The sequence below is a fragment of the Furipterus horrens genome, unplaced genomic scaffold (assembly GCF_987537825.1).
Source record: "Furipterus horrens unplaced genomic scaffold, mFurHor1.1.pri manual_scaffold_6, whole genome shotgun sequence".
NCBI classification, from domain to species: domain Eukaryota; kingdom Metazoa; phylum Chordata; class Mammalia; order Chiroptera; family Furipteridae; genus Furipterus; species Furipterus horrens.
The window spans coordinates 183,641,923-183,667,373 of NW_028327176.1; the positions used below are offsets into that span (position 1 = coordinate 183,641,923).

A 25,451-nucleotide genomic window follows, 5' to 3' on the forward strand; every position below is an offset into this window, starting at 1 on the left:
TTCCACCTTGACCGTGGCTCTGAGAGGGGGGACAGTGTTCTCTTAGCTTTAAACTTCTTTATTTAGCTGAGTGGCAGGCTAAAGGCATCTCAAATATTTTCATTTACAAAATTCACAAATAATACTGAGAAAGTTTCTCTCTGAAACGCCAACTGTTAAACTAGTAATTACTATTTTACATCATACTGTATATTTTATTTAAGGAAGAGCATTATAAGAACCAAAGAAATTTCCCAAAGAAGTAAATGAAAAACCCCAGAGATTCAAATGAGTCTCTTATCCATTAAGTGCTATCAAAAGTGAAAAGTTTTGACCAAAAGTTTACACTATTTTTTTTTAATTCATCATAAATTAAAGCATATTATTAGACTCTTCATCATATAAATATCAAGTTATATACGTCAGTTTCAGTTAAGTCCTGGAATGTATTTTTCTCCCTTAGAGAAAACTGCTAAAAGTGCAACATGAATTGCCCATGGATATTGAGAAATGAGTTTTGCAAACAAGAAATTTTTGTGACATGATTTATATAGTTTATAGGTAATAATCCATTTTTATTTTTTAAAAGGGTTCTTGAGTATCGGCATTTAAGTGCAGAAGAGAAAGTAAATGCCTGCAAAGGCTCATTATTATTAATTATGATTGCTAACAATGACAAGCCCTTCCTACCAGCAAAACAAGCCACACTAAGCAAATTCATTATTTTGTAAAACTTTCTTACGCATTCATTGTAATGGGAGTATTAGCTCCATTTTTTTAAAAATTAAAAAATTATTCTCAGCTTTATTGAGATATGATTGACATATAACATTGTATAAGGTGTAAAACTAATGGCTTTAGTACATTTATATATTGCAAATGATTACCACCATAGCATCATTAGCTAGCACCTTTATCCCATCACATAATTATAATTTCCTTCTTATTATCCCCATTTTTAGATAAAATGACATTATTCAAATAAGAAAATTTGAGTATTTAGAGATAATGTAGTATTGTCATCAAAAGCATGAGCTCCGGAGCCAAATCTGGAACTAGGTCTAAGCAGGGGCTGTGATCTTTGAATTGTTCGTACTGTTAAAAGCCTATATTTACTTTTGCATTACGTTTTTGTAGGCCTCACCTATTATCTTCACAAATAGTATCAGTATTTAAAAATAATGATAGCTAAGTATAGTAATAGAATGCTAATATAATTTAAACACCGCCCAATCTTTTAAAAGCATCACCCATATTAATAGTAGCAAAAGGAAGAGAAACAAAATAGAAGTAAAACATAACAGATTTTTTGATATCAGACTGAATAGTACTGACCACGTGAAATAACTACCAACTTTCTTGTCCCTGTTTTATGGAACAAACAGCCTTCTACACCTTATTCTGTCTGGTACTTAAGCCTAAAGGACAAGAAGGGCATCAGAAAAAAATATATATATATAACCTAGAAACATTATAAATAAATAGCATAAAAAGATGATTATAAAGTTTTCCTTTGTGGTGTGCGATATTTGTTTCAAATACTTGACGGAAAACAAGACAACGTTGGAAATACTACATGAGTTTTTTACTGGCTGGAGCTATTTTGAAATGGTTATAACATAAATAGACAAAGAAGTTTACTAAAACTTCCTTTTAAGGGTATCCATGATACAGAGCATTATTAAACAGCAAATATCGAAAAAAAGTCTTTCCAAATAGTATTTAACAGGGAAGAGAGAAAGAGGACCTCAAGCTTCTACCCATTCTTCACTCTCCCTTTTATGCTTCCCTTTCTCTCGCTCTGAAAGAGCTGCCATTAGTTAAAAAAAAAAAAAAAATGTCCGGAAAGCAACCCATGAGCGTGACATAGGAGTTCTGAGAACGGGTTGATTCAAGTGCAGCTGTCAAAACTACACAGAAAAGCTAATCGGGGTGAAAAGTGTTAGTTGTGTTTTAGGAGATTATCGAATGTTTCTTTCAAAGCTGTACATTCAATCATTTAATTGTCAGAAATCATTCACTGGCAGGAGGACCGTTATGAGTCTCCGTGTGTGTACGCCTCCAGCCTCAGGCCGTGTTTCAGACTGAATGGCGGAACGCAGTATTACAAACTCTTACACCATAAGAATGGAAGTAGAACGTTTCCACGAACAATAACTGTTCTCTATGGCACCTAATAGCTTCTCTCCTCTCTGTTTATTTTTGCAATACTTTGACTTATGAGAAAAGGAAACAGATCAGATTTGCAAATTTAATTAGAAACACTTATTCCTTTCAAGTCTGGCTGTTGTGTGGTTTTCGTTAGCAAGGATTTTTCTTTTGTAGCAACAATGAGAACCAAACCCAATTTTTAGCACAGCCACCAAGAGAAAACAGGAAGCTGACTTACTCGTCCTTTCTTCCAGCACTCCACTATCTCCTTGTCTGTGTTCTTGCCTTCCAGGGCAGCTAACTGCTGAGCCCACGATGTCAGGAGGGCGCTGAACTGCTCCAGGGCCTGCTCCAGGTCGGCCACTTGGCCCGAGAACTCCTGCTCCGACAGGGCCATCTGGCTGACCAGGCTCTCGAGGCTGGTTTGTGCGTGTAGCACACTGTCTTCCCACTGCTTCCAGTCGGCGCGCAGGGCCTGCATCTCCGAGTCCATGAGCTCACACCCTCCGGCCGTTGTATTCTGTTTCACTGCAGGAGCCAGTGTCTCCACTCTGCTGAGGCGGCTGGCCCCGGTCTCTCTGGAATCCATCAGCTCCTGGGATGGAATGTCACCATGGTAACCGAGGAGGCTGAGTCACAGCAAGTTTCCAAATATGTACAGAGGGGGACCCTGTCCTGCTGGGAAGTTTTAGCAAGTGTGCCACAGCGAACCAGAATCAATCCGCCCACCCACCCCTAAGTTATAACAGCAGAGAATTCTCATCCTGAGCTCCAAGGCTTGTGGCGAAAATAAACTGGAAATCCCAAACATCCTGAAACAGAACGAAACAGGCCCCCTGAAATCTGGCATTGTTTGAGTATGCGAAACTGTTTTGGCAGTGACTTAAATAGTTGTTCCTATAAATACGAAGATCCATACTTCTCCCTAAATCAACGGTTTTCAACCTTTTTTAAATCTCACGGCACACATAAACTAATTACTAAAATTCTGTGGCACACCAAAAGATATATTTCTAGCTGATCTGACAAGAAAATACATATAATTTTGATTCATTCACACCAGATGGCTAATGTTGGGTTGGTTGTTGTCATTTTTTTAATTTGGCGATCTATGGGGGAAGAGGTCAGTGCCCCTGACTAAATAGTCAAGTGTTGCATGTTTAAAAAATTCTTGCGACATACGCACTGAAAATCGCTGCTCTCAATTGACGGGCAAGGGAACAAGGATTGCGGCAGGGCTGTGCTTTGCCCGGGGCCTCTATCCTATTTTCTGTCTAATATTAGATTTAAGTACTTACAGTTTGCTTTTATGAGCGGTTTACAATTTGGAATTCAGACAATATCAATTCTCAGCAGTAAGTTCCTCAATATACTCTCTCATGCATCATTCCAGTTTTCCTTGGCATTAAAATGGGGCATTTCAATATCTGCAATCATTAACTCCACTCATCCAGATTTTTTTTAAAAATTTAAATGATCATTTTAAAGTGTTTTGAAATGGCTTTCCCATGTATCCCCTTGTCTCGTATTTAAAGTCTAAAAATATTATACGAACATACCCACGTATGCACACACACAGACCCTCACACAGACACGTTTGGCTTTGAAAGTCACCTGTTCTCAGCGGTCACTCCCTGGGGTGGACGGTGATGACACCGAAGGACATAGGAGGTACTTAATGATTTCCTCCAGGGTTTCTCTTCACCCCCACACCAGCCTACATTCTGGCCTGACCTGAACTTACGAGAGGTTCGCTTTCCCCTTCCCAAATTCCAATTTTTTTCTATTAGCAATGTCTCCTACATTCCCTATTTTTTTTTTGAAGTATTTTATAAAAAAAAATTCTTTTTAAGCATTTGGCAGCCCAAGAAGCAACCTGGTAAAGGAATTGTCTTAATCTTCTTATATCAGCCTCTCAAACCTCTCTGCCATCTCTGATTCCACCCTACCATTCACTCCCAAAGCCACGTAATCGGTCAGTCCCTTCCCCTGGCTGTCGAAATACCTCTCAGTGGCTGCCAAATAGCCTAACTGCCAAGTCTAGAGGGCACTTTTGAGCCTCCTCTTAACAACTGCTTCTTGCTGCTTCTGTGATAGGGACCCCCTTCTCCACCAGGGGCTTTGATGGCACCACATCTTCTTGGTCCTCCTCTTACTATTTCTCTTTTTCTCTCTCTCCTTCACAAATGCTCTTCTGTGGCCCCTTAACTACAGATAGTTTGCCTTATGCATAGGTGTTGGTGTCACTCGCTCTGGTGGTTTCTGCTACAGATTATATGCTGACCATTCCAGTTCTCTGTCATTGATCCAGTCTCCTGACCTGAGAATCAGGCTTGAACGCTCACCTGTCTCCTAGACATCAGCACTCCATCTGTCCACCACTGGACTCCTCATTTCTCCCTCTGTACGCAACCCGTCTCCTCTGCCTGTTCTTGCCTTTCTCAGATGTACATAGCTTTCATGACTCTAGGTAATGTCTTGATCATCACTCTTGACTTTATGTGCATTATCACTCCATTCAGAGCCGATTAAATCACCCATTTACCAAATTCATTGGATTTTCTCATTGAGGCATTCTATGTGTCCAGTGTGATGCAAAATGCTTGGTGTGCATGATCTAATTTAGTCCTCAAAACTACTTTATGAGGCCGGATACTATAGTTATTCTTATTTTACCAGTTAAGACCTTGAGGCTTGTGACACCACGTGACTTGCCCAAAGACACAGGGTAACAATCTGTAGAAGCAGGATACTGCCCTGGGTTTTTGACTCCAGGGCCTGAACTCTAAATGTATAGTGAGCTGTCATTACACTTACTGTACTATTTCACAAACATCAGTTTGCACATCATCATTCCCTACTACACTGGGAGTGCCCTGAGGGGTTCACAACACTGGCTGAACAGTGGATGGATGGATGAACACATTAAGGTATTACTGAGAAATTTGTCAAAGAACTACTTTAAAGGATCACATAGATAATAAAACTTAGAATGTGCCTTTATGTTATTTCATTTAAAATCTGCACAATCACTGTAAGATTTAAATAAGATAAGCCCTTAGAAGTAAATCTTCAAAATGTAATTATTACTGTTATTACTGTTATCATCATCTATTGCTTTCATGATGTTTGGATCTAATGTCCAGAGATTAGAGTACAATCTGAGTCTTAAATTCCTGACCAGTTACACTACTGATACCCAACATTTCCTCATCTAACTAATGATTAAGGATTTCATCATTGCTTAATTTTTAGATTAAAACCTATTACTTTCCACACAAAGGAAATTATTGCAATGTAATATTCAAACCACTAGAAATAATTAAAAGTTACTAAGATCTCTAGTTCTCTGAATTATTTTATTTTATTTATTTATTTATTTATTTATTTTTTTTGCTTTCAGTTGCCCTGATGGGTGATAATATTAATATCCCTTTTAGTGCTGACTTCCATTATGCTGTTGTAGTGTCAGCTAGGAAAGCAGAATAAAACATCTAGAATGACATTTCCAAGTCATTGTACAAAAACCTTTCTCTAAGTTACTATGTATAAACTTTTCTTCTTCTGTTCTGGAAAATAATATCCAGTTCTTTCAGTGCTCCAGGCTGGCATATATTTTGTATCTCTTATACCACAGCAATAAGCACATTTGCATGAAGAAGCATTCACAGACAGAGTTTCATTTTGCTCAAGTGTAGAGTGTTTTGAATTCCTTTCTTTTCTCTTATTTATGTTTAAAATTCATGGGGTGCAAGATAATAAACACCAACAACAGTAAGGAAACATTTTAAATAACAGAATCTAATCTATAGAATACAGCAAGAACCAGTGAAACAGTGGTTATAACATCTGTCCGTTTTCTGACCTTAATTTTAGACAGCTTTTGCTGGGTGGCTGATGAATCTCCAGACATATCTGACCACCGGTGAAGTTCTTCCTTGGCCGAATGGAGCCAGTCTGTGAATTCCTGCACAGCATCTAAGTACATAAGATGGTCCTTCACAACCTCTTCCACTCTCCTCATTTTCTCCTAGAAAACAAACAGGCTACGTTAGCAGTAGTCACTATTGAGAATATGAAATCATATGAGGCAACCGTCTGATATTGGTCTTCTAATGATCTCGGAAGACTTCATTCTTGCTCTTGAATATTCTCTATGTTTAATATCTTAAAGTGAAAATATCAAACCTTAATTAGACTAAAAGACTTGGAGGACAAAACCATTTTCCTATAATTTTACTTTTTGCTTAGCTTTGCATAAGAATCTATGCTTAATAGATGTTGACAAACATCCCTCATTAATCCTCTTATTAATAATTATTATAACTATTCTTATTATTTAAGAAATTATTTGTGTTGGATTTATATAAAATATTGAGCTCAGCATGTTAAATGCTTTTGCTCATTTCATCCTTACAACAGCTCTGTTATCACCATTTTACAGGAAAGGGGGCTTACAGAGTTTACAGAGGTCAAGTAATGTGCCCAAAGTCATGCATTCAAAAAGTGACAAAGTCAGAATTCAAATTTATGTCCTTTTGATTTTTATTTTAAACACTACCGAAATAAAAATGAAGAAAAGCAAACGCATGTTAATAATTGTTAATAATGCAGAGATGTTTCCCAAAACTAAAAAAGTGGAAAAAAAATTCTCCCTTCCTTTAACATTGTCCCAAATATACAAAAGAAATTGTGACAGGGAGTAACAATTCAGATAGAAAATTGGAAAATATCTTCATATTACATGAAGGAGCCTATAGCTTTAAGAAAGGAAAAACATAGTTTTTGCTAAGATGAGAAACAAACACACTCTTTTGTACATGACTGAAATCTGGGAGGTAAATAGACTTGCATTTACTACAATAAATACAAGGAGCAGCAGAAGACAGAGAAGTTTTAAACACTGATATTTGAGGCTCAACAATTTTACCAGAAAATGGGTTGTCTGACATTCTCAGCAGAGAAAATCATAAAATTAAGAATAAAAAATAATCCCAAGAATGCAGAAAGGAAAAATTCATGGTCATCCAGAAGTGAGAAATTATCTTTATATAATATCTGTTTACTAAATATACTAATAGTTCCAGACAGCCAATTCCCTAATAATTCAACTGACAGGGTGTTCTTTACCTGAGCCTTGAAGTTTTTTCTTCACTAGAAAGTACTAACCTTGGCAACAGTCATTATATCATTAAACTGTGTTTTCAGTTCCTCTTGAGCTGTTTCCTTGAAAGACTCATCCTCCGTCTTCTGGTAGAGCTCCCTGGACTTGGCAGTGAGGCGGTGCAGGGCTGCGGCGTGATCTTCACCTTCCGAGACGATGGACTGAAAGTGGTCCAGGAGGGAAAACTTCTCTTTCAGACCTGGCTGCGGTTTCAAGGGATGTTCCACTTTTTGATCCACTGATTCCATCCACTGCTCCAACTGGTTTTTCCACTCTAGATAGTCATTCCATTGGCTAATCACAGACTCTAAAGTGCTAGAATATTAAAATAAGTTATTTTGGCATTGCTACTAGAAACCAATTAGGAGGGAATTGCATCCATGCAAGCTGTCTTTCTTTCTTTTTGGTGCCAATTTTAAAGACTTTTATTTAGGACATTGCATCTTCTGCTTTACAATACAGCGCTTACGAAGAGCATTAGTTACTTGCCCTGGGCACATATTCTATATTCGAGCATCAAGAATGCTTAGTTATTTGCTATACAGCCGCTCAACTTTGAAAACTGCCATGGAATTTACTACAAATTTGGGTCCTTCAATATTTTGTGGGTAACGATGCTAAATCTATGTTCAAGGCTGGCTTAATCAGCCTCTTCAATACTGCACGGTGTACTGTAAGTGGTGAAGACGCCGCTTTTAAGTGCAGGGAGAAACTGCTTCTCTGACCCACGGCACAGTTTCTTCAAACGGAAGTGAAGCTATGTCAAAATTTAAGCAAGATGTCGTCATTCAAGCAATTCCAAATGTAACTGTCCGAAATAAATAAGCAAATTTTTATGTGTTATGTTGTTAAAAATCAGCACTGGGGCATCCATTAGACTTTATTTAACATGATTCAACTCTTAAATTTTCTTGGGCTCAGTTTATCTTATTAAAATCAGATAGCAATTACTTATTGACCAGAATTTAAAATCTAGGGTACTCTTCCTGGCTAAATAGTATCATTAGATTGAGTTTCACTTAGGGATATATATTCACAATGTTTAATGTTGAATGTATGAAGCAATGAAGGCCAAATATATTTATGATATAAGAAATATAATAAACAATGTAATAGTCATCCAAATAGCACTCCAGGTAGTCAAGTAAAAGGCTCTCCAGGCTGGCCTTTTACAACTTGAAAGTATTCAGCCTTAAAACTATTCTAAATTCATTTTCCGTCCCTCCTCTTAGCCTCCTTTGCAAACAATCCTATAATCCTGGAATTACATCTGTGGGAAATGCACTTCTAGCACGTTCTCAAATTGTTTTTATTCATTTATTTTTGCATCAGTGGGAAACTTATCATACATGCCAAAGGTCTCATCTTTTCCTCAAAGAGTTTTCTAGAAACTCCAAATAAATCCCACCTCCCCACGCCCTGTATTCTCGTATGTTCACAGCGTCTACATCGCCGTGGATAATTGCAGAGTCTGTTTTGTTTTGTGGTGAATTTTAATCTTTTATTTATCTATTGATTTTGATCAGAGTGAGCACTCACTTCTTTGGTGGTCTAGCAGTGTATATAACCTTCAGAATATGGCTCCTGGAAGGCATTTTCATGTAATTCTGACAGACGGCCATTTGTCCAACAAGCCAGCCAGATTATCTGCGGACACTCTGACACAATATGAGTCAGACTTTTTCTGGAATGTACCCTAATCCCAGCCTCCCAGCACTTACAGGGTAATAAGTACTTTGTGCCATGATTTTAGCACAGCAGTTTGAACATTACGATTGCTCAATAGGTAGCTGTCAAGTTTAATTTCTTGCTGAAAGAGAGGAACGAAGGATTTGAATCTACTTTTTGTATTTAATCTTTTATTCCAATATCTGAAAAATATTCACCCATATTCCTGTTCCCTTTTATGGAGCTGGCCCATTGCCACACATTGGGAAGTCTGGTCCACAATATAGAAAATAGAACCATGGGATCTGATGTTTTTTGTTTGCTGACCATTTTGAGTTATTACTAAGATTAAAAATCTTGCCAGCTTTTGGAGTCACTACCAATGCTCCATATTAAAGTGGAAAAGGAACCAAAACAAAATACAACCTCCCAAATTTTAGTTGAAATCATGGTTCATCTTTACATTACGACAGATAATTGCAGGGTTTGTTCTTTTTTGTTTTATGATAAAATTTAATCTTTTATTTATCTATTGATTTTGATCATAGTGAGCACACACTTCTTTCGTGGTCTAATAGTATATATAACCTTTACAATATGACTCCTGGGAGGTATTTTCATATAATTCTGACAGACAGTCATTTGTCCAACAAGCGAGCCAGATTATCTGCAGATACCCTGGGAAGAGGGGGGAAGGGGAAAATCTTCCACTCCTAAATATGACTGCAACACCACCACTGAGGGCAACAGTCATATCTTGCCTATTTTCTCAGCAGCCCCTGTGAGTGCTTCTCAACAGGGACTCCCCCAGGGATCCTGGGTGGGCTGATGGTTGCTTGTGTGAGAATGTCTCATGCATTGAAGGACAATACCTCTCCTGGCCTCAGTCACAAAATGGCATGGATGCCCCATCCCTGTGAAAATCACCAACCCCCTCAGCCACATTTCTATGACCCCCATGTGGATAATATTACTATGGGTTGAGGAAAAGATGTATCCTGAAGCTCCACAGTTGCTAACAACTTAATTTCCCTTATGTTTCTTTAAAAAGTGAAAAACATATTAAAGTTATCCAAAACCACATATCCTTGCTTTAATGAATTGGAAGGGTGTATTTCACGGAGCCCATGTTGTGTGCAAAATTCCATGAGAGCTATTATGGGAGATGTAGATATTACGAACACACGCGCAAGCTAACAAATAAAGACCAGTGTCTGCCATTACAGAACGTGAAATCTAGGCAAAGACAGGCAAGCACACAACTAACTAAAATAGTACGCCTAGGCACTGTCCCACAGGACAGCCTCGGCACGGTCCCTCATTTTACTAAGCCACTAGGCTCGACGTAGGTAAATAAACCCTAGAAATGGGCTCCGTACCTCTGGGCACGGACGGATAAACTCATGACGTCGGCCCACACATCGGTGAGGGTCTGCAGCTGAGTCTGAATCTCCTTCTGACCTTCTTTGTTGCTACTTTTCAAGGCCTGCTCCCCTTTGCCAATGGCCATATTCAATTTAACTTCCCCTTCGCCTTTCATCAGGAGAATATCCTATCAAAGAAGAGTGAATACATATCAGTAGAAATATTAAAGCTTTCTGATACTCTAAAAAGCAATTGTTTCCCAGGAGAATCGCGGTAGGTAATACCTCACCCACGTTAAAATGAAAACAGCAACGGCAAAGTCTAGACCCTACTGCAGTCGAATACTTGACTGAAATAGTACGGTGCATATCTGGGAGTCTGCGAATAAAGATTAACTCCAATTTAAATTCTTGGAAAACTCTGGGCTACTTGCCTAGGCATTATAACTTAACTGAAATTTAGTTTCAGAGTCACAAAGAAATTATTTTGAAAGTGAAAGCACGCTGGTCAATAACCTCACGATCCCTTACCTTCATCGCCTGGCTAACTCCTGCCTTCAAGGTCATGGTCACTGACTGCAGTCGGGGCAGGTGGCCTCCTTTGTCGTTCCCACTCATGGCTGCTGGCTTCAGCCATGGTCCCTACGTGCCCGTTGTACTGCAACCAACAACCTACAGGCAGCCTCTCCCACTGACTTGAACTCCTAGAAAGCCCGCACTAATCGTTATCTTTACCTGCCCAGCACCTGCATAGGGCTTGGAGTAAAGTAGGTATTTATTTCGTAACGTTTGCCAGATATTTACTAAATAAAATTTAAATTCCTTTAATGCTATTAAAACAAAAATATTCCTCTCCTTCACAAAGAGGAAAAGTGATCCCCTCCAAATCCTTTCTACAGAGTGTCTCCATTTCGCCCACATAACCCTCATTGAGAGAGAGAGGCGCACAGAATGAATCGGACCCAACTCAAACATTTGTGAACCTGATCAAGCCAGACTTCAGGCACAGTGGCCGTCAGGCCGGCGCCGTAGGTACCTGTATTTGTAACAACCGCTTCTCCAAGGCGGCCTTGCCTCCGATGGTGCGGTCTGCCAGGGCCAGTCTGTCCTGCGCATCCTTCACCCAGGCCCACGTGCTCTGCAGCGCCTCCTCCAGGGCTTCGTGCTCCTGCAGCACCACCTGGAGGCTCCGGAGCTTCTCTTTGGTCATCCTGACCAAGTTCTGGTATCTGGTGAGGATCTGAGAGCACAGGCGCCCTTCTTGCCCGGCCCCGTGGCCTTCCTCACCGAGACGCTGCCCTCTCTGGCAGAGCTTATCAAGAGACTCTCTAAAGAAAGCAGAAATAAAAAAATAAAAAAGAGCTCCGACAGTCTGGAGTGCCGGGGGGTGACAGATGATTGTTGATATTGGATCGGTCACCAGACGAGAGCTCACAGCTGACATGCCTTTAAAAATGGAGAGCCTGGGGACGGCCCTGGCCCCCTGCTTCTCCTGCGGTTCCTGCAAACGGAGTTCATGCACATCAGGGACACGAGGCAGGCCATGCTGTGCCTAGATCCAAGCCCCGTGTATACAACTAGAAAGTCACTTCGGAAAGAGGCCCAGCCCCTCCCAGTCCTGGTTAAGGCTCTAATCATGACCAGCTTGCTGATATGCCCCCGGACACTGCTGTTTATACATACACGGAGGGGCCTCCTCTGCGAGCACCCTTCTGCTCTCCTCTGCTTCTCTTCTAGCCGCCCCTTTCAGAGCTCAGCACAGGCACCATGTCCCCAGGAAGCATCGTGGGGACTCTGGAGAGGGTGGGGAGGGCAGGGATCCTCCTCTGGGTGCCTTTTGCCACCTCCTACACCCTGTCTGTCTCAATCCACAAGGCTTGGGCTTTCTAGACGCCCAGGTTATTTAAATCATCTCAGGTCCCCAGGACCCAACACAATCTTTGGCAGAGATAAAATGCAAAATCAAAGAATTCTTTCCAAAGGCCATTGTATGCGTGCTTATGGGTGTCACTCTTTGATCTCAGGTGCCTGGCTCATCTCAGTGTGGAGTTATGCTAATTAGCTCAAGGGAAAATGTAATCACATGCGGCTGGGTTGGGCTTCATCCTGCTGCACAAGTTCTGCATTCAGATCGGCACCTCTCTCAGGAGATTCCTGGAACACCGGGAGGGAGAATGTAGATGTCTGGACACCAACTAGCGTGAGTGTGGGACACAGGACACAGTCTGCCTCCTACACGGTCTCTCTCTCTCTCTCTCTTTTCTTTTCTGAGCAGCTACTATGTAAATAGCATCCCGTGGGCCTCTGTGAGATATATGTGATGTACACAATATTGTATCTGCTCTAAAACACACATTTTATTCTTGGAATCTGATAGGACAAGAAGGTGGCATAAGCAATGATGTGATTTAAATGATAATTCAAGAGAACAGATACTATTAACAAGTGGTATTCCAAGAAGAATTGCTTAACGGATGATAAAAATTCAATGAGTCTCAAGTCTTGGGTACTTGTAAAAACTATAGAGGACCACTGTCACCCCCCCCCCCCCGCCCAAGATGTGTGTACTGGAAATATTATAATATAAAACAAAAACAGCAAGCAAGTGACAGAATTCAAGAGACACAGCTGGAGCCCCTGGGTGACCAGCCCCGGGATTGTCCAGAGAAGTAGCAAATTAGAAGGAACCTGGGAGCAAACACGCTAAGGACTCAGCATCTGATTATGGAATATCCGAGAGTAACAGCTCAAGAAGAATGTGTAAAGTTATTTTAAAGGTTTGGAAGGAGGAGAGAAGTAGGTCTGGTCATGTTATATTGTATCTAGAGAATATCCAAGATTTTAAAAAGCAAAAAGTGAAGTGTAACTTTCAGAAAGTTATATAATTAGAATGGTGCTACTATTCTGTTAAGTCAGCAAATATTTTCTTCTCTCTTTTTTTTTTTTTGGACATTATACTAGACAGTGGGAATATACAGATAATAAAGGCTTGATAGTCCCTGGCCTTGAGGAGCTCACTGTAGGTGGTTGGGGTATGTAGAACCAACAAAAGTGTTTACCCCATGGTAAGGGTTCCCAAGGATGGGACCAGAGCATCGCAGGGAAATTTTACGATAGTCATAAAAGATGCACACCAACAATAGCTGTCAATATGAGTTCAAACTGTGCACTTGTTTTCATGTTTGTTCTTCAAGACTAGGAAGAGTCTGCATGTTTGACCAAAAAGAGGGCTCAGTGGAAACAGGGGATGAGTAAAATCTGAATTGGGCAATTTTTACTCAATCAAGCCCTGTTGCTGATTTGTCTGATTAATCGGGCTGGGTGTTAACCTCTCCTGCTTCACTGATGAGTGTGTCTACTCTTTAAGAGGGTAGTTAAAAAGTTTGGGGTCAAATTGCTCTCCCCTGATGGAAAGGGTTCCACCGTCCAAAGGAAGAGTTCCAGTGAAGCAACTGAAAATGTCAAGAGTGAAGCCCAGATTTAGGGAGTAACATCCTGAAAGTCAGGCCAGAGAACTTGGCCCAGGAATAAAGCCAGAATCATTTGCTCAGTTGGAAGCAATGAAGAAACAAGTCCTGTGGTGGAGAAGAGGGACTTCCAAGACAGCCAGACTTAATGAGCACACCCCTTGTTTTACAAAGCATATTGTGAGGACTGAGTGGACTGGAAATGGCACTAGAGCAAAGTGCATAAAGAATACATGGAAATTGGGATCTATAGCATTATTTTTGTCAATGAAGAGTATCTTTTAATAATCTTATATCTTATATCTTTATAATAACCTCAGAGAAGAGATAATATTATTATTATCATCCTCATCACAATGCTTAAAGGCTAATATCAAGAAAAATGGAACTGTCTTTTGATCCAGTGATCCCACCGCTGGGATTATACCCTAAAAATCTTGACTATGCACCCCAATTTAAAGAGCAGTATTATTTACAAGAGCTAAGTGCTGGAAACAGCCTAAGTGCTCATCAGTAGATGAGTGGATCAAAAAACTGTGGTACATTTACACAATGGAGTACTACACAGCAGAAAGAAAGAAGGAACTCCTGCTCTTTGCAAAAACATGGATGGAAATGGAGAGTGTTATGCTAAGAGGAATAAACCCAGTGATGGAAGTCAAATGCCATATGATCTCACCTATAAGTGGAACGTAATGAACAAAACAAACAAATGAGAAAAATAGAACCAGAGACATGGAAATAAGGAACAGACTGACAGTGACCAGGGGGGGGGGGGCAGATAACAGGGAAAGAAGTGGAAGTGTCAAGTAGAGAGGACCCATGGATATGGACAACAGGGTGGGGATTGACTGTAGGGGCGGGGATGGGTGGGTCACGCAGGGGAGAGCAAGAGGGGAAAAATTGGGACAACTATATTCAAACAACAATAAAATAGTATATATTTTTAAAATACAGGAAATGAGTGTCATGTCCAATTTGTTGAGGGAAGAGAGGTGGAAAGACTACGCAGATCAGCTTTTACCTCTCTCCCTCCACTCTCTCCAGAGGATCGGACTGTCATAGAAAACATTGCACAATCACTTCTACTCTAGGCACTCAGGGATAGAAATAAACACAGCCACCAACTAACCAGTCCACCCACTAACAACCAAACCAAACAACCAGCCAACCAGACAAACACACAGCTGTGAGTTGAGAAAGGACTATTCCCTTTCTGCACCATACCTGGTAGCCAGTAGTTCGCCCAGAAACATTTCAAGTCTATGGACTTCATTTTTCTTCTCAGAAAGGTGCTGTTTACTCTCTCCTAAATTTTCTGAGCTTAACCTTTCATCCATTTCATGGATCCATAAGTTCAGTTTTCTGTGCTGATCCTCGAAGCTAAAGAAAAGAAACATTCTTATGTTCTCATGACAACAGATTCTAATAGCTGAGGTCACAATGTCTATGGCAGTTAAGATCTCATGAATTTTCAAGTAGAAGAAAACTCAACAATAAGCCCATTCAAATTATCGCTTATTTCAATAACAAAAAGGCAAATCATGAAAATTTATCTTGCGATCTAGGCAAAACTGAATCACTCTATCTGGCTGAATTGGTTACCTGGTAACCATAGGTCGTAATTATCAGCAAGGTTACATTCCTGGGCAACGTGCACTTAACTTTTTGTGTGTTACTACGTATGTCCAGAATTGGGGTCAATGGGTAAGTGAGGCTGTGGAAGCCCTGTGAAAAAAAGTGGAAGTCTTCTCTGTGTCTTTCTCTTCTAAAAGATTTGAATATAGCACAAGAGCACAAGGATTTTAAACTCTGAAAACAGTTTAAGTTCTCTAAGAAACCTGGACAAGAGTCAGGCATATTACTCTACCACCAGAAAGGCATATTGATTACACTGACATTTTTTTTTTCCCTTGGTAAGAGGGGTTTTCCCCTACCTCTTTCTAATTTTACATTCACCCATGTTGAACATAGCTTCCTGATTGGAATCTTGATTCATATAAATTCAATAGGTGTTTTCTGCCATAAGCCCAACCCAGCAAAAGTAGACTTGGATAATATAAAACCTGGATGTCAAAGCTCTAATGTCTTGAGTTGGTCAAACAGACAAAAATAAAATAAAAAAATTAAAAAATTCATGCATTCATGTCATTTACAGTTACTACTGAATATAATTTCTTTATTTTTTATATAGAAAATAAAGCCAAACGATACCATCATGGTTCAAGCAATCAGTTATTGTTCTGGCATGAATTTATAATTAAAGTCAAAGCTTCAAAATTTAAACTCACAATTTCAAAGGTTTGTTATTCACAATAGCTTTTTTTCTCTAAGTTACTGAAAATATATTCTGTAAATGATGAGATCTACCTATATTGAAACAACCTACCTCTCAAGTTCCAAAGCACAGTCTTGAAGAGCACGTTTGTCTTTGAGGCATTGTTTTAGAAATGCTTGAAACTCTTCATTAGCCTTTGTAATCTGTTCCTGAATGCTACTGACAATTTGTTTAGACAAATGTGCGTACAAAATTTGTCCTTCTTGAGTCACAGCATCAAGCTTGCTCTGCCCATCACTGACTGAGTCCAAAATGTTCTGTGTCATGAAATAAAAGTAATATAAAATATTTGCTATGATTCAGAGACCCTGGTGCATGAAAACATTAATGACAATTCTGAGCTGAGGTAGCAGAGCAAGAGAAGAAAAACGGGCCAACGGAGGGAAGTTTCTAACAAGCCCGGAGTGAGAATGATGTAAAGAGTCAGATATAATCCAAGCTCATAACTGAGGACAAGCAGCCCGTCACTGGAACCACTGAGAATCAAACTGGGAGCCATGTCAACCTGGACAAGATGTTCTTCTCAAGGTCTTGTTCTCAGTCTCTCCCTGTTGTCACCATCAGGACCTAGTCCAGGCTCCACCTCCACCCATGATTAGTGTGATATCTTCTAACCGCTTAACTGCCTGCACCTCTCCTTCTCCTCTGATCCACCCTGCACCCCATATCCCGACTTCGGTTCCCTTCTTTTCTTGGTGTGCACCTCCTCCTTGGGGACCACATGCACGAGCATGGCTTCGGGAGAGCAATAGAACCCTGGAACTGCTACGCTAGGCCTGCCTCTTCCCTTATTCCAGCTCAACATTTGTAACTGTGACTCAGACTTTTCTCTGTAGTTTCACTGCCTCTCAAGTCTTAAAGGGGACAGTCCCACATCTGAATCCACCCCGGCTCCCTGGAAAACTAGCTCCCGGTACTTCAGTGACCTTCCTACCCTGACAACTAGTGAGTGACCTACATAATTGTTATCACTCATTAGACCACAATATCCTCATGTTCCCATTAAATTTTTAAAAATTACTTTTATAGTACTGAACACAATGCTTTGCTCAGATCAGCTGCTTAAAAAACTTAGCCAAAACTCAGTATGAACCTCATCTTCTGTCGACATTTCTTAACTCTACTTCACAATGGCCTCTTCTTTCCTGAATTCATACATTTTTTCATAGACAGTGAAACCTATACAATCTATAATATCTGTTGCTTTCATTCGATATATCTAAGCTCCAAGTTTAGACCACAGGCTATTAAAAAGCACACATGATATCAGTGACATCTTTTTAAAACTCCTCCATGATAGTAATGTAAAACAGATATAACTATTTATGCACTTACTGCTTTAGAAATTAAAATTAGGTTTAGTTTTGAGTGAATTCCAAAGAATGGCCAATAGGCTAAAAGAGAGGGGAGAAGGAATCTAGAAATTCTGTAGCTCTAACATTTTTTCCAACTTGCTTTTCATACTGTCTCTCTCCTATGACTCAAGAAATCTAATTCTGACAAGGAAAATAAAAATTTTGAATAAAATAAAGAGATTTGGGGAAAGAGCTGAGTTAGGTCTGACCCAAAGGCACTTGCATGAGTTTGGGGAAGCAGAAAAAGCACCACCAACATTCATACCTGAAGGTCACGAAGCTTCGCCTCCAGGACTTTGCTGTCACCAGTTTTAGCTGATGATTCTTTTGCTGCTGCTCTTATTCCAGAAAACCATTCTTGGAATTCCTGCATAGACTCTTCAGAAAGTAAGAAAAATGAGAAAGACATGCAAAACATTGAACGAACTTCCAGGGTTACTATCATGAAGGAATTCTGCCCTTCGGTCCATTCCATCCTGCTTTACAACATATTCCAGAAAGAAAGTCCAAATAGTGATACAGAATATGTCACAGCATGAGTTACAACCACGACCATTCATGGTGGAATCAAGAAATTATCTCAGAGAGAAGACTGTGAAGAAATTTATATTCCTTAAATGTCTGATTTCCCTTTATATTTCTTTCTTTTGGTAAAGAAAGATAATTATTTCCCTGAATATGGACGAGGGCAAGGGGAGAAATACTTTAGAAGTGTTAAAGCCATTTTTGTGGCAAAAGGAAGAAGCTCATCTTTTCTACCAAGGCGACTTGAGAGGAATTATGTGTCCACCTCAGAACATGGGCACAACCATGCGGGAAACTGAGTCAGGCACATGGGACCGGCACTTTCCTGAATTGCATGCTCTCTCTTAATATCCAAGGTGACTGTCCCTTCAGTGTAGCAGTGGAAGTAATTTTCCACACAAAAAAGGAGCTATATGTCAGAAATCCAGATGCAATTCAGAATCATCCAAACGGCAGACTTTCTCAGGGGAAAGAGGAAGAACTGTGCTTACGGGGCGAGCCCAATTCTCCCGCCCACGTCTCGGTGCACAGATGAGTTTAACATGATACTCTTCTGGCAAGTTTTCCAAATGTTTGCTGGCAGTTTCCCTGCAGCATTCGGTTTGGGGTTCTTTCTTGTAAACAAACTGTTCACGCAAAGGCCCATCAGAGCTCACCGTGGAAGTGTTTTTCCAGAGAATCCTGAAGGCTGGCCTGCGTTCTGGAGCACAGCTGGCTGACAGCTTCGTGCGTCTTAGTGAGCCCCGTCATCGCGCCACCCAGACGCTCCAGCTCGGCCGAATGGTACCTGCGGCACAAGCTGTTGAGGTTTTCTTGGGCGGAGCTGATGTTGCTCTGCTGACTTTGAAGTTCTTTCTGTGTTTCCTATGGATAAAGGTCTGCCATGAAGCATGTTCTTCACATCTAAGAGAAACATGCCCTCTACTCCATGATGGTCTTTTTTTTGGGGGGGGGGGGGGATCAATGCCTTCAAAATCCACTCAGTGATGTACCTGTTCTCGTGGGACTGTTTTTTGAGTATTTGTGATATATCTGTGTTGATTCTTTGAGCATTTTTCCCATTTCTCTTTGGGAACAACTGCCAACAGCTGCTGAGATGTAACTAGGATCTGGGTGATAGTCCAGGATTTTAAACAAATTGAGTAAATCCTTGTGGATTTCAGCTATGAGCTTAGGTTTAGTCCATTGATTAGAAACTATTAATGGAAGTTCACATGCTTCAGTGGGCCGCAAGAGTCGCAGGGCACAACAAAGGCACAAGTAGTTAATTGAAAAACATATGTCCTTAGTCTCAAGTACAGTAAGAACATATGCTCAAAGGGAACACATCATTTTTGTTGAGAGGTGATAAAAAATATCATCTATGAAAATGAACTTAATGGCATAAAAGTAGAATGTCTTCTCAATTAAAAAAAATATATATATATACATACATATACATACATATATATGTGTATATATGTGTGTGTGTGTGTGTGTGTGTGTGTGTGTGTATATATATATATATATATATATATATATATATATATACACACTTCTGTCTATAAAAGCAGTCATACTAACCAATAAAAATAATTGAAGAAAAACTATTTGGCAATCAAGTTTGAAAATTCATGGATATTCAAACACTTCTATAGATGTCACCTTTTTAATAATAATATTAATAATAATAATAATAACAAAGTACAACCTATAAGCAGACCCTATGGCAATGCATGCTTTGTTGTTTTTAGATCATTCATTTTGCATTGACTTCTTTACCCGTTACTTACGTGGCTGTGTCTTGTGTTACTACAAGTAATTAAGAGCAGAGGTTGTATTTTGAGTAGAGTCACCACAAAGTGGGAGAACTACTATTTCCACTGGAGTGTAAGCACTTAATGAGAGTTTGTCACCTACCTTGACTTTCCTCAGCGCTTCACAGGTCTCAGTCTGGGCACAGCTCACCAAGGACTCCTCTAGTTTTGTCAGCCAGGTTGTTATGCTGCTAATGAACTTCTCCACTTGCGTCCTCTGAGCCCTGAAATCTTTCAAGGTTCCTTTTGCTTCATCTGTCATTTCTCTGGCATGCTCCAGTTTCTGCCTTAGGTCTGCTTCTATAAACTAAACGCAAAGTAAGAATTCATTAAAATCTGTGAAAACCAGACACTCATTTACTCGGAATTCCGTAGATGTGTAGCTTATTTGTAAACAAACAAACAAAAACACATACGCTCATGGATGTTCATTCCATTTCTCTCAGAAGGAAAATCAGAGGGTACAAACATTTTAAGTGATGGGGAAATGGAAAGAGTAAGAATTACAGTTCCCATGGGACGTGGAAGTGGCAGTTTGAGATTCCGTGGAGGATAGAAGACCACAGCTCACACACAGAGCTAGACTGATGCAGTGCGACAAAGCAGGTGACCGAAAACTTGCTCCTCGTTCTCTTTGGGAAACTTTCACACTTTTTTGCTCCTGTGTAACCACAGCTTTGGAAAAAACCATCCCAAGATTTCATCCTAAAGCCCTTTTCCTTTTTGTCTCCCACTTTTAAATATTCAAGGAGACTAGTTCTCTCCTCCTGGATGATTTATTTTGAGAGGGTCCCTGACTTCTCTGGCCCCCCGGATAATAAAAAGACTTATAATCATGATAGATTGCAAACAGCTTCAATTCCACCATTATAACATCCAGAACCATTTAATAAGCAAAGCTTTGAACTCAAAGTTAACTTCCATCTTGCCCCAGCTCAGATCAGCTGCAAACAGGAAGCGCCCAGTGGAGAAAGTGTCCAAGTGCCTCTGTCTGTCTTTTTCTGCTGATTTCTATTCCCCCACCTTGCACAGCTCTGACCCCTGCAGGCTTGGACAGGTAGGAGATGGGAGAGGGAATTGGCATCTGGGCTTTCTAAGCCTGCTGATATCTCACATTCTCTCCACCCACAGGCCTTGATCTGTGGGGTTTTCTGAGACTCCCTTCACTTCTGTGACCTTCCAGTGCACTTTCTCTGGCTCCTCAATTTCTCCTTCAGCAGCTCCAGGGAGGGGGCATGCACCTCTTTAACTTCTTGCTGCTGAGGCCTCACACCTCCCAGAAAACCTTGTTAGATAATCTGACACATCACACCCTGATGCTCCCTTTTGTTCCTTCTTTTATAGTTCACCTCTGGGCCAGAGGTCACACTCTGGCATTCGCCCCAGATGACTTAGAGATGCAGGCCACTTAAAACAATCAAAACATAAACACTTCAATATGTTAATACATAAAGAATAGATACACTTTTTTTTGAGATAGAGAGTCTAGTAGATAATAGTTATTACAAAGCTGGGTCAGTGCTTACCTGAAGGTCTGGTGGTGTTTCTGGATTTTTAGTTAATTCTTTTAGATCATTAACTTTAGAACGAAGTTCTTCCAATTTCAATGCTTTGTTTTTAACTTCAGACTGCCAAGATAAAAGACAAAAGGGAAAAGCGTAACTAATCCAAACACTTGCATGCTATTTCTGGCACTTAATAATTCCAAGAGTTAACTGTCAAAATGCCCCAACTTTAAGCCAGGGTAAAAAAAAAAAAAAAATCTCTTTTTCATTTACTGGTCATTGTCATTATTCATGAATGTGGAAAAATGTCACCGTACACTTTCACTTGGGATATGAGGGAGTGTGAGGAACTTTCTTTCTTCCACCCTCTTTTATTGGGGGGGAAAAATGCTCTTGGAAAAAATTAAACACTGACCAAAAGTCTTGAGTCAGTGGGAATTTTTAGTAGCTAACTGTCATTTATTCATGAGCACTAATATCACGGGTTACTATGGCAACAGTAAACTCTGGAGAAAACATTTCAAAGCAAGGACACAGTGGAAGGGCTTAATTACTGCCAACTATATGTAATTCACAAGAAACCTTTCATTCAAAAATTTAAAAGACGTTAAAACAGAAAACAGGAGATTTGACATCTAATATTTTGCTTTTTTTTTTTTTTTTGGCACCAACATTAACACAAAAAGAAAGAAGAATCAATATCGAAAGAACTGTTACTGAACAAATTAGACACTTGTACATTTCATTAGTTATCGGGGCACACAGAGGAGTAGTTAAAGTCTCCCTCCTGAGTTAAATATCGTACTTCGGTGTTCTGTGGACACTAACAAACCTCGCGATGCCTGCCATCCAGAAGGCAACTCACTTACCCAGTTAGATGTGATGAACGGACTGGCAGGCCTCTAGCCTCTCCCAGCAGCAAGCTGGACACTTACGGCCTCCCACGCCCATGCCCACTTCATTTCCTGCTCAGCGGCAGCAGTGCCACCCTCAGGCACCCGGCCACCTCCAGCTCTCTGATTTTATTAGCTGGTGGGCCACGCAAGTCAGCCGCATAAAAACCATCTCTGCGAGCGACTGAACCTGGACGTAGTGAACGTGGGGCTGACGCCCACTGGCCTCCCGGGTCCCAGAGGTCAGTCGTGCGCGTATACTCTATATGGTTTAACGACTGGCTCTCCAAAAAAAAAAAGGCCCTGATTTGTAGCATTTAGCACCATTTTGAGTTACAACACGATGTCACCAACATGGAACTGGAAGAGCTCCAGAGTATTTCCACTGTACAGATATAATAAGTGTCAATGCAAGAGCCTGGAGAGCAGTAATATGAGAATAATAACAAGGACGTTTTAAGTGTTGAGTGTTCATGACCTTCATTTTAAAATACAGTTAATTTCTGGCCATGGCCTTGCTGCTTTTCTGGGCCTGGAGCTGAAATACAACCGGGTCCTAGATGTTACTTCCCAGGTGTTATCTCCAGGGAGGAATGGTCAGAGGAAGAGAGGTTACCCAGTCCGAGGAGACCATGACCCTGAAAGGGCACACCTGGAGAACTGATGAATATTCTACTGAACTCTCCCCTGAGACCTCCCCTAAGGTTCCCCCCTGCAAGAGAGAGAGAGAGATAAAGACCTCAAGACAAAGGAGCCAGCGCCCTCTCACTGTCTCTGAGGAGCAGCCCCTGCCATTCCCTTTTCCTTCTTCTCCCGTCATTTCTTTCTTTACAGGCACAAGTCTCCTAAACTCTAAGGCAGTGGGCAGCCGGCAGCTTGTCCCAGGCTGATCTCCTGAACCTGTTCCCAAAGCCCCCTTTTTGATGACTTCCGAGTGAGCTAAGGAAGGCAGCCTCAGCTCTCCTGTTGCTGCTTCTACGCTAAGCTCACCCTTGTTTTACTGTCCCTCACTTTAATAAATGTATCCTCATTGTCAAAAAGAAAAGAAAAAAGAAAATATAGTTAATTTATTTACAATTAAATTTTAGTAATAGTTGTGTTTAACACCAGCTTGTAAAATTTCTGAAAATATCACAATTGACTCTTGTGAGCAGGTACAAGCCTTATTCCAGCACATGCCACTGTTTGAGCTGTGACGGTAATTTAGCATCAAAGATAATTAAAGGGACTGCGGTAGCCCTTTCCTACTTCCATGAAATAGGAATAATCTCTAGAAGGTTTTTTTGGGTCAGACACAGCTGAGTAACTTAGGTAGGTAATTATCATGATTTAACTATATTTTTTTCAGACTACAGTTATTCATTCATGTATCTGTCATTCTCCACATGTACAGCAGGCACAGTGTTGGGCACTGGGCATACCAGTCAGCTGTTTCTGCCCTCACCAAGCCTACAGTCACTTGCATGATTTGTGAAGCAGGCTACTCTTTGTCACTCTATTTCCCTCTCCCTTGCTTCATTTTTCATGAAAGCCCAATTACTACTTGACATTTTGCATATGAGACATTGTAAAGTAAATACTACGAGGATAGGGACTTTATTTCACTACAATATTGTATTTCCAGTCCAAAACAGTGCCTGGCATATTTTAGATGCTCATTAAGGATTTCATAGCCCTGGCTGCTGTGGCTCAGTGGATTGAGCATCGGCCTGCAAACCAAGTGTCGCTGGTTCGATTCCCAGTCAGGGCACATGACTAGGTTGCATGCCAGGTCCCCAGTTGGGGGCGTGAGAGGCAACTGCACATTGATGTTTCTCTCCCTCTCTCTCTCCTTTCCCCTCTCTCTAAAAATAAATAAATAAAATTAAATTAAAATTAAAATAAAATAAAGTAACCTTGTTAAAAAATAAATTAAAAAAAAGAATTTCATGAGTGAATGAATAAATGAATATGAAAGATGAGAATAAAAGGAGATTAAAATAAACCTGTGGCTAGAACTTTAGAAGGCCACTTTTCGTGGAAGCCTGTAACACTCCAATCTCCACTTCCTTCCATTTCTGAAAAGGAAGCGGAAGAACCCAGCATCCAGAGTGAGTTCAGCATAGGGTAACTACTCAGTAAGCAGTTTGTTTGAATGAAGAAAAAATAGGTACTAAATATTACTGAATCACAAATACTTCCAAGCTGGCTTTCCAGTAGGAAGATGTGATATTCTCAGATAAATGGAAAAAAATTATAGGCTTACTTTCAAGTAAATAGCAAAAGATAGTTAAGAATTTTTATTATGCTCATATGTGTCTCAAAAGGAAGAATGAAATTTTTAGAAAGGACACAATTTTTTTCTTTTTCTGGTCAATGGTATACCACAGGCTCACAAACAAAAATGCAGTTAATTCACCTCAAATTCTTTCAGGAATTCTTCTGTTCTGAGGCTGTTGTCCAGGTTGCTGACACTTTCGGCCAGCTGTGGGACAGAGTTGTTGGACCACCCCTCAATCTCGTCCTTACTTGAAAGAACATCAGCCCAAAGGGACAGGCTTACTCTCAGCCTATCAATGCTTTCCTCAATTCTCTCTGATACCTGAAATGGAAAAATGGAAATAATCTCATTAATAGTCTGAACCTTTAAAAAAACACTCTTTGCCCTGCCAACATACTAAAAATGTCAATGCTTCTTTAATCAGAAAAGTATATTCTGACTGAATAGCAAAGTTTTACAAAAATCATTGTAAGCTAACTACTGTATCGGACTCAAGTAAATGCTACATTACATAGTTCCTGTCACTGGGAGAGGTGATTGAGTTTCTGAGACATCTGACTTCAATTTGTAAATTGGAAAACTAACCACAACAGGTCTACACTAATATAAGTCACTCTGAGGTTGAAGTCTATAGGATAGAAGTTCGTATAGGGCAGTATTGCATTTATTTTTGAAAGTAACACAGTAAGCCTTTTTAATTGTAATGCTGACATATAAAAGTGGACATAGTTAAACTTGAATAAGTTTATATATAGGAGCCTAACCAACTTCACATGCCTATTGTGTTATTTCCTAATATGCTTCCTATAATAAGAATGCCCCTTTAAAAATTAAGGAATATAAGGTATTCTGAAGTCCCCTAATTATATGATTATTGTATGTGAATATCAATGTCTAACTTAAGTAATTTGGCTTAAATAAGGGAATCCACAATAGATTTAACTTCTGAGCCTTGATATTGGTAACAAGGGTCAACAGAATCACTC

At 40.1% G+C, this 25,451-nt stretch overlaps 1 protein-coding gene across 1 annotated transcript in view; it reads right to left on the reverse strand.

Moving 5' to 3' along the window:
• The window catches only part of SYNE1 (spectrin repeat containing nuclear envelope protein 1), a 423,836-nt gene that overhangs the window by 212,350 nt on the left and 186,035 nt on the right, over window positions 1-25,451 (reverse strand). The window contains exons 44-55 of the mRNA XM_090279990.1: window positions 24,604-24,786; window positions 21,334-21,435; window positions 19,911-20,114; window positions 18,668-18,875; window positions 17,752-17,864; window positions 16,183-16,388; window positions 15,021-15,176; window positions 11,363-11,654; window positions 10,342-10,514; window positions 7,300-7,609; window positions 5,996-6,160; window positions 2,369-2,725 (exon numbers count right to left, since the gene is read on the reverse strand). Of these exons, the coding sequence (XP_090136116.1) occupies window positions 2,369-2,725; window positions 5,996-6,160; window positions 7,300-7,609; window positions 10,342-10,514; window positions 11,363-11,654; window positions 15,021-15,176; window positions 16,183-16,388; window positions 17,752-17,864; window positions 18,668-18,875; window positions 19,911-20,114; window positions 21,334-21,435; window positions 24,604-24,786 (2,469 nt within the window). The remainder of the gene's footprint in view (window positions 1-2,368; window positions 2,726-5,995; window positions 6,161-7,299; window positions 7,610-10,341; window positions 10,515-11,362; window positions 11,655-15,020; window positions 15,177-16,182; window positions 16,389-17,751; window positions 17,865-18,667; window positions 18,876-19,910; window positions 20,115-21,333; window positions 21,436-24,603; window positions 24,787-25,451) is intronic.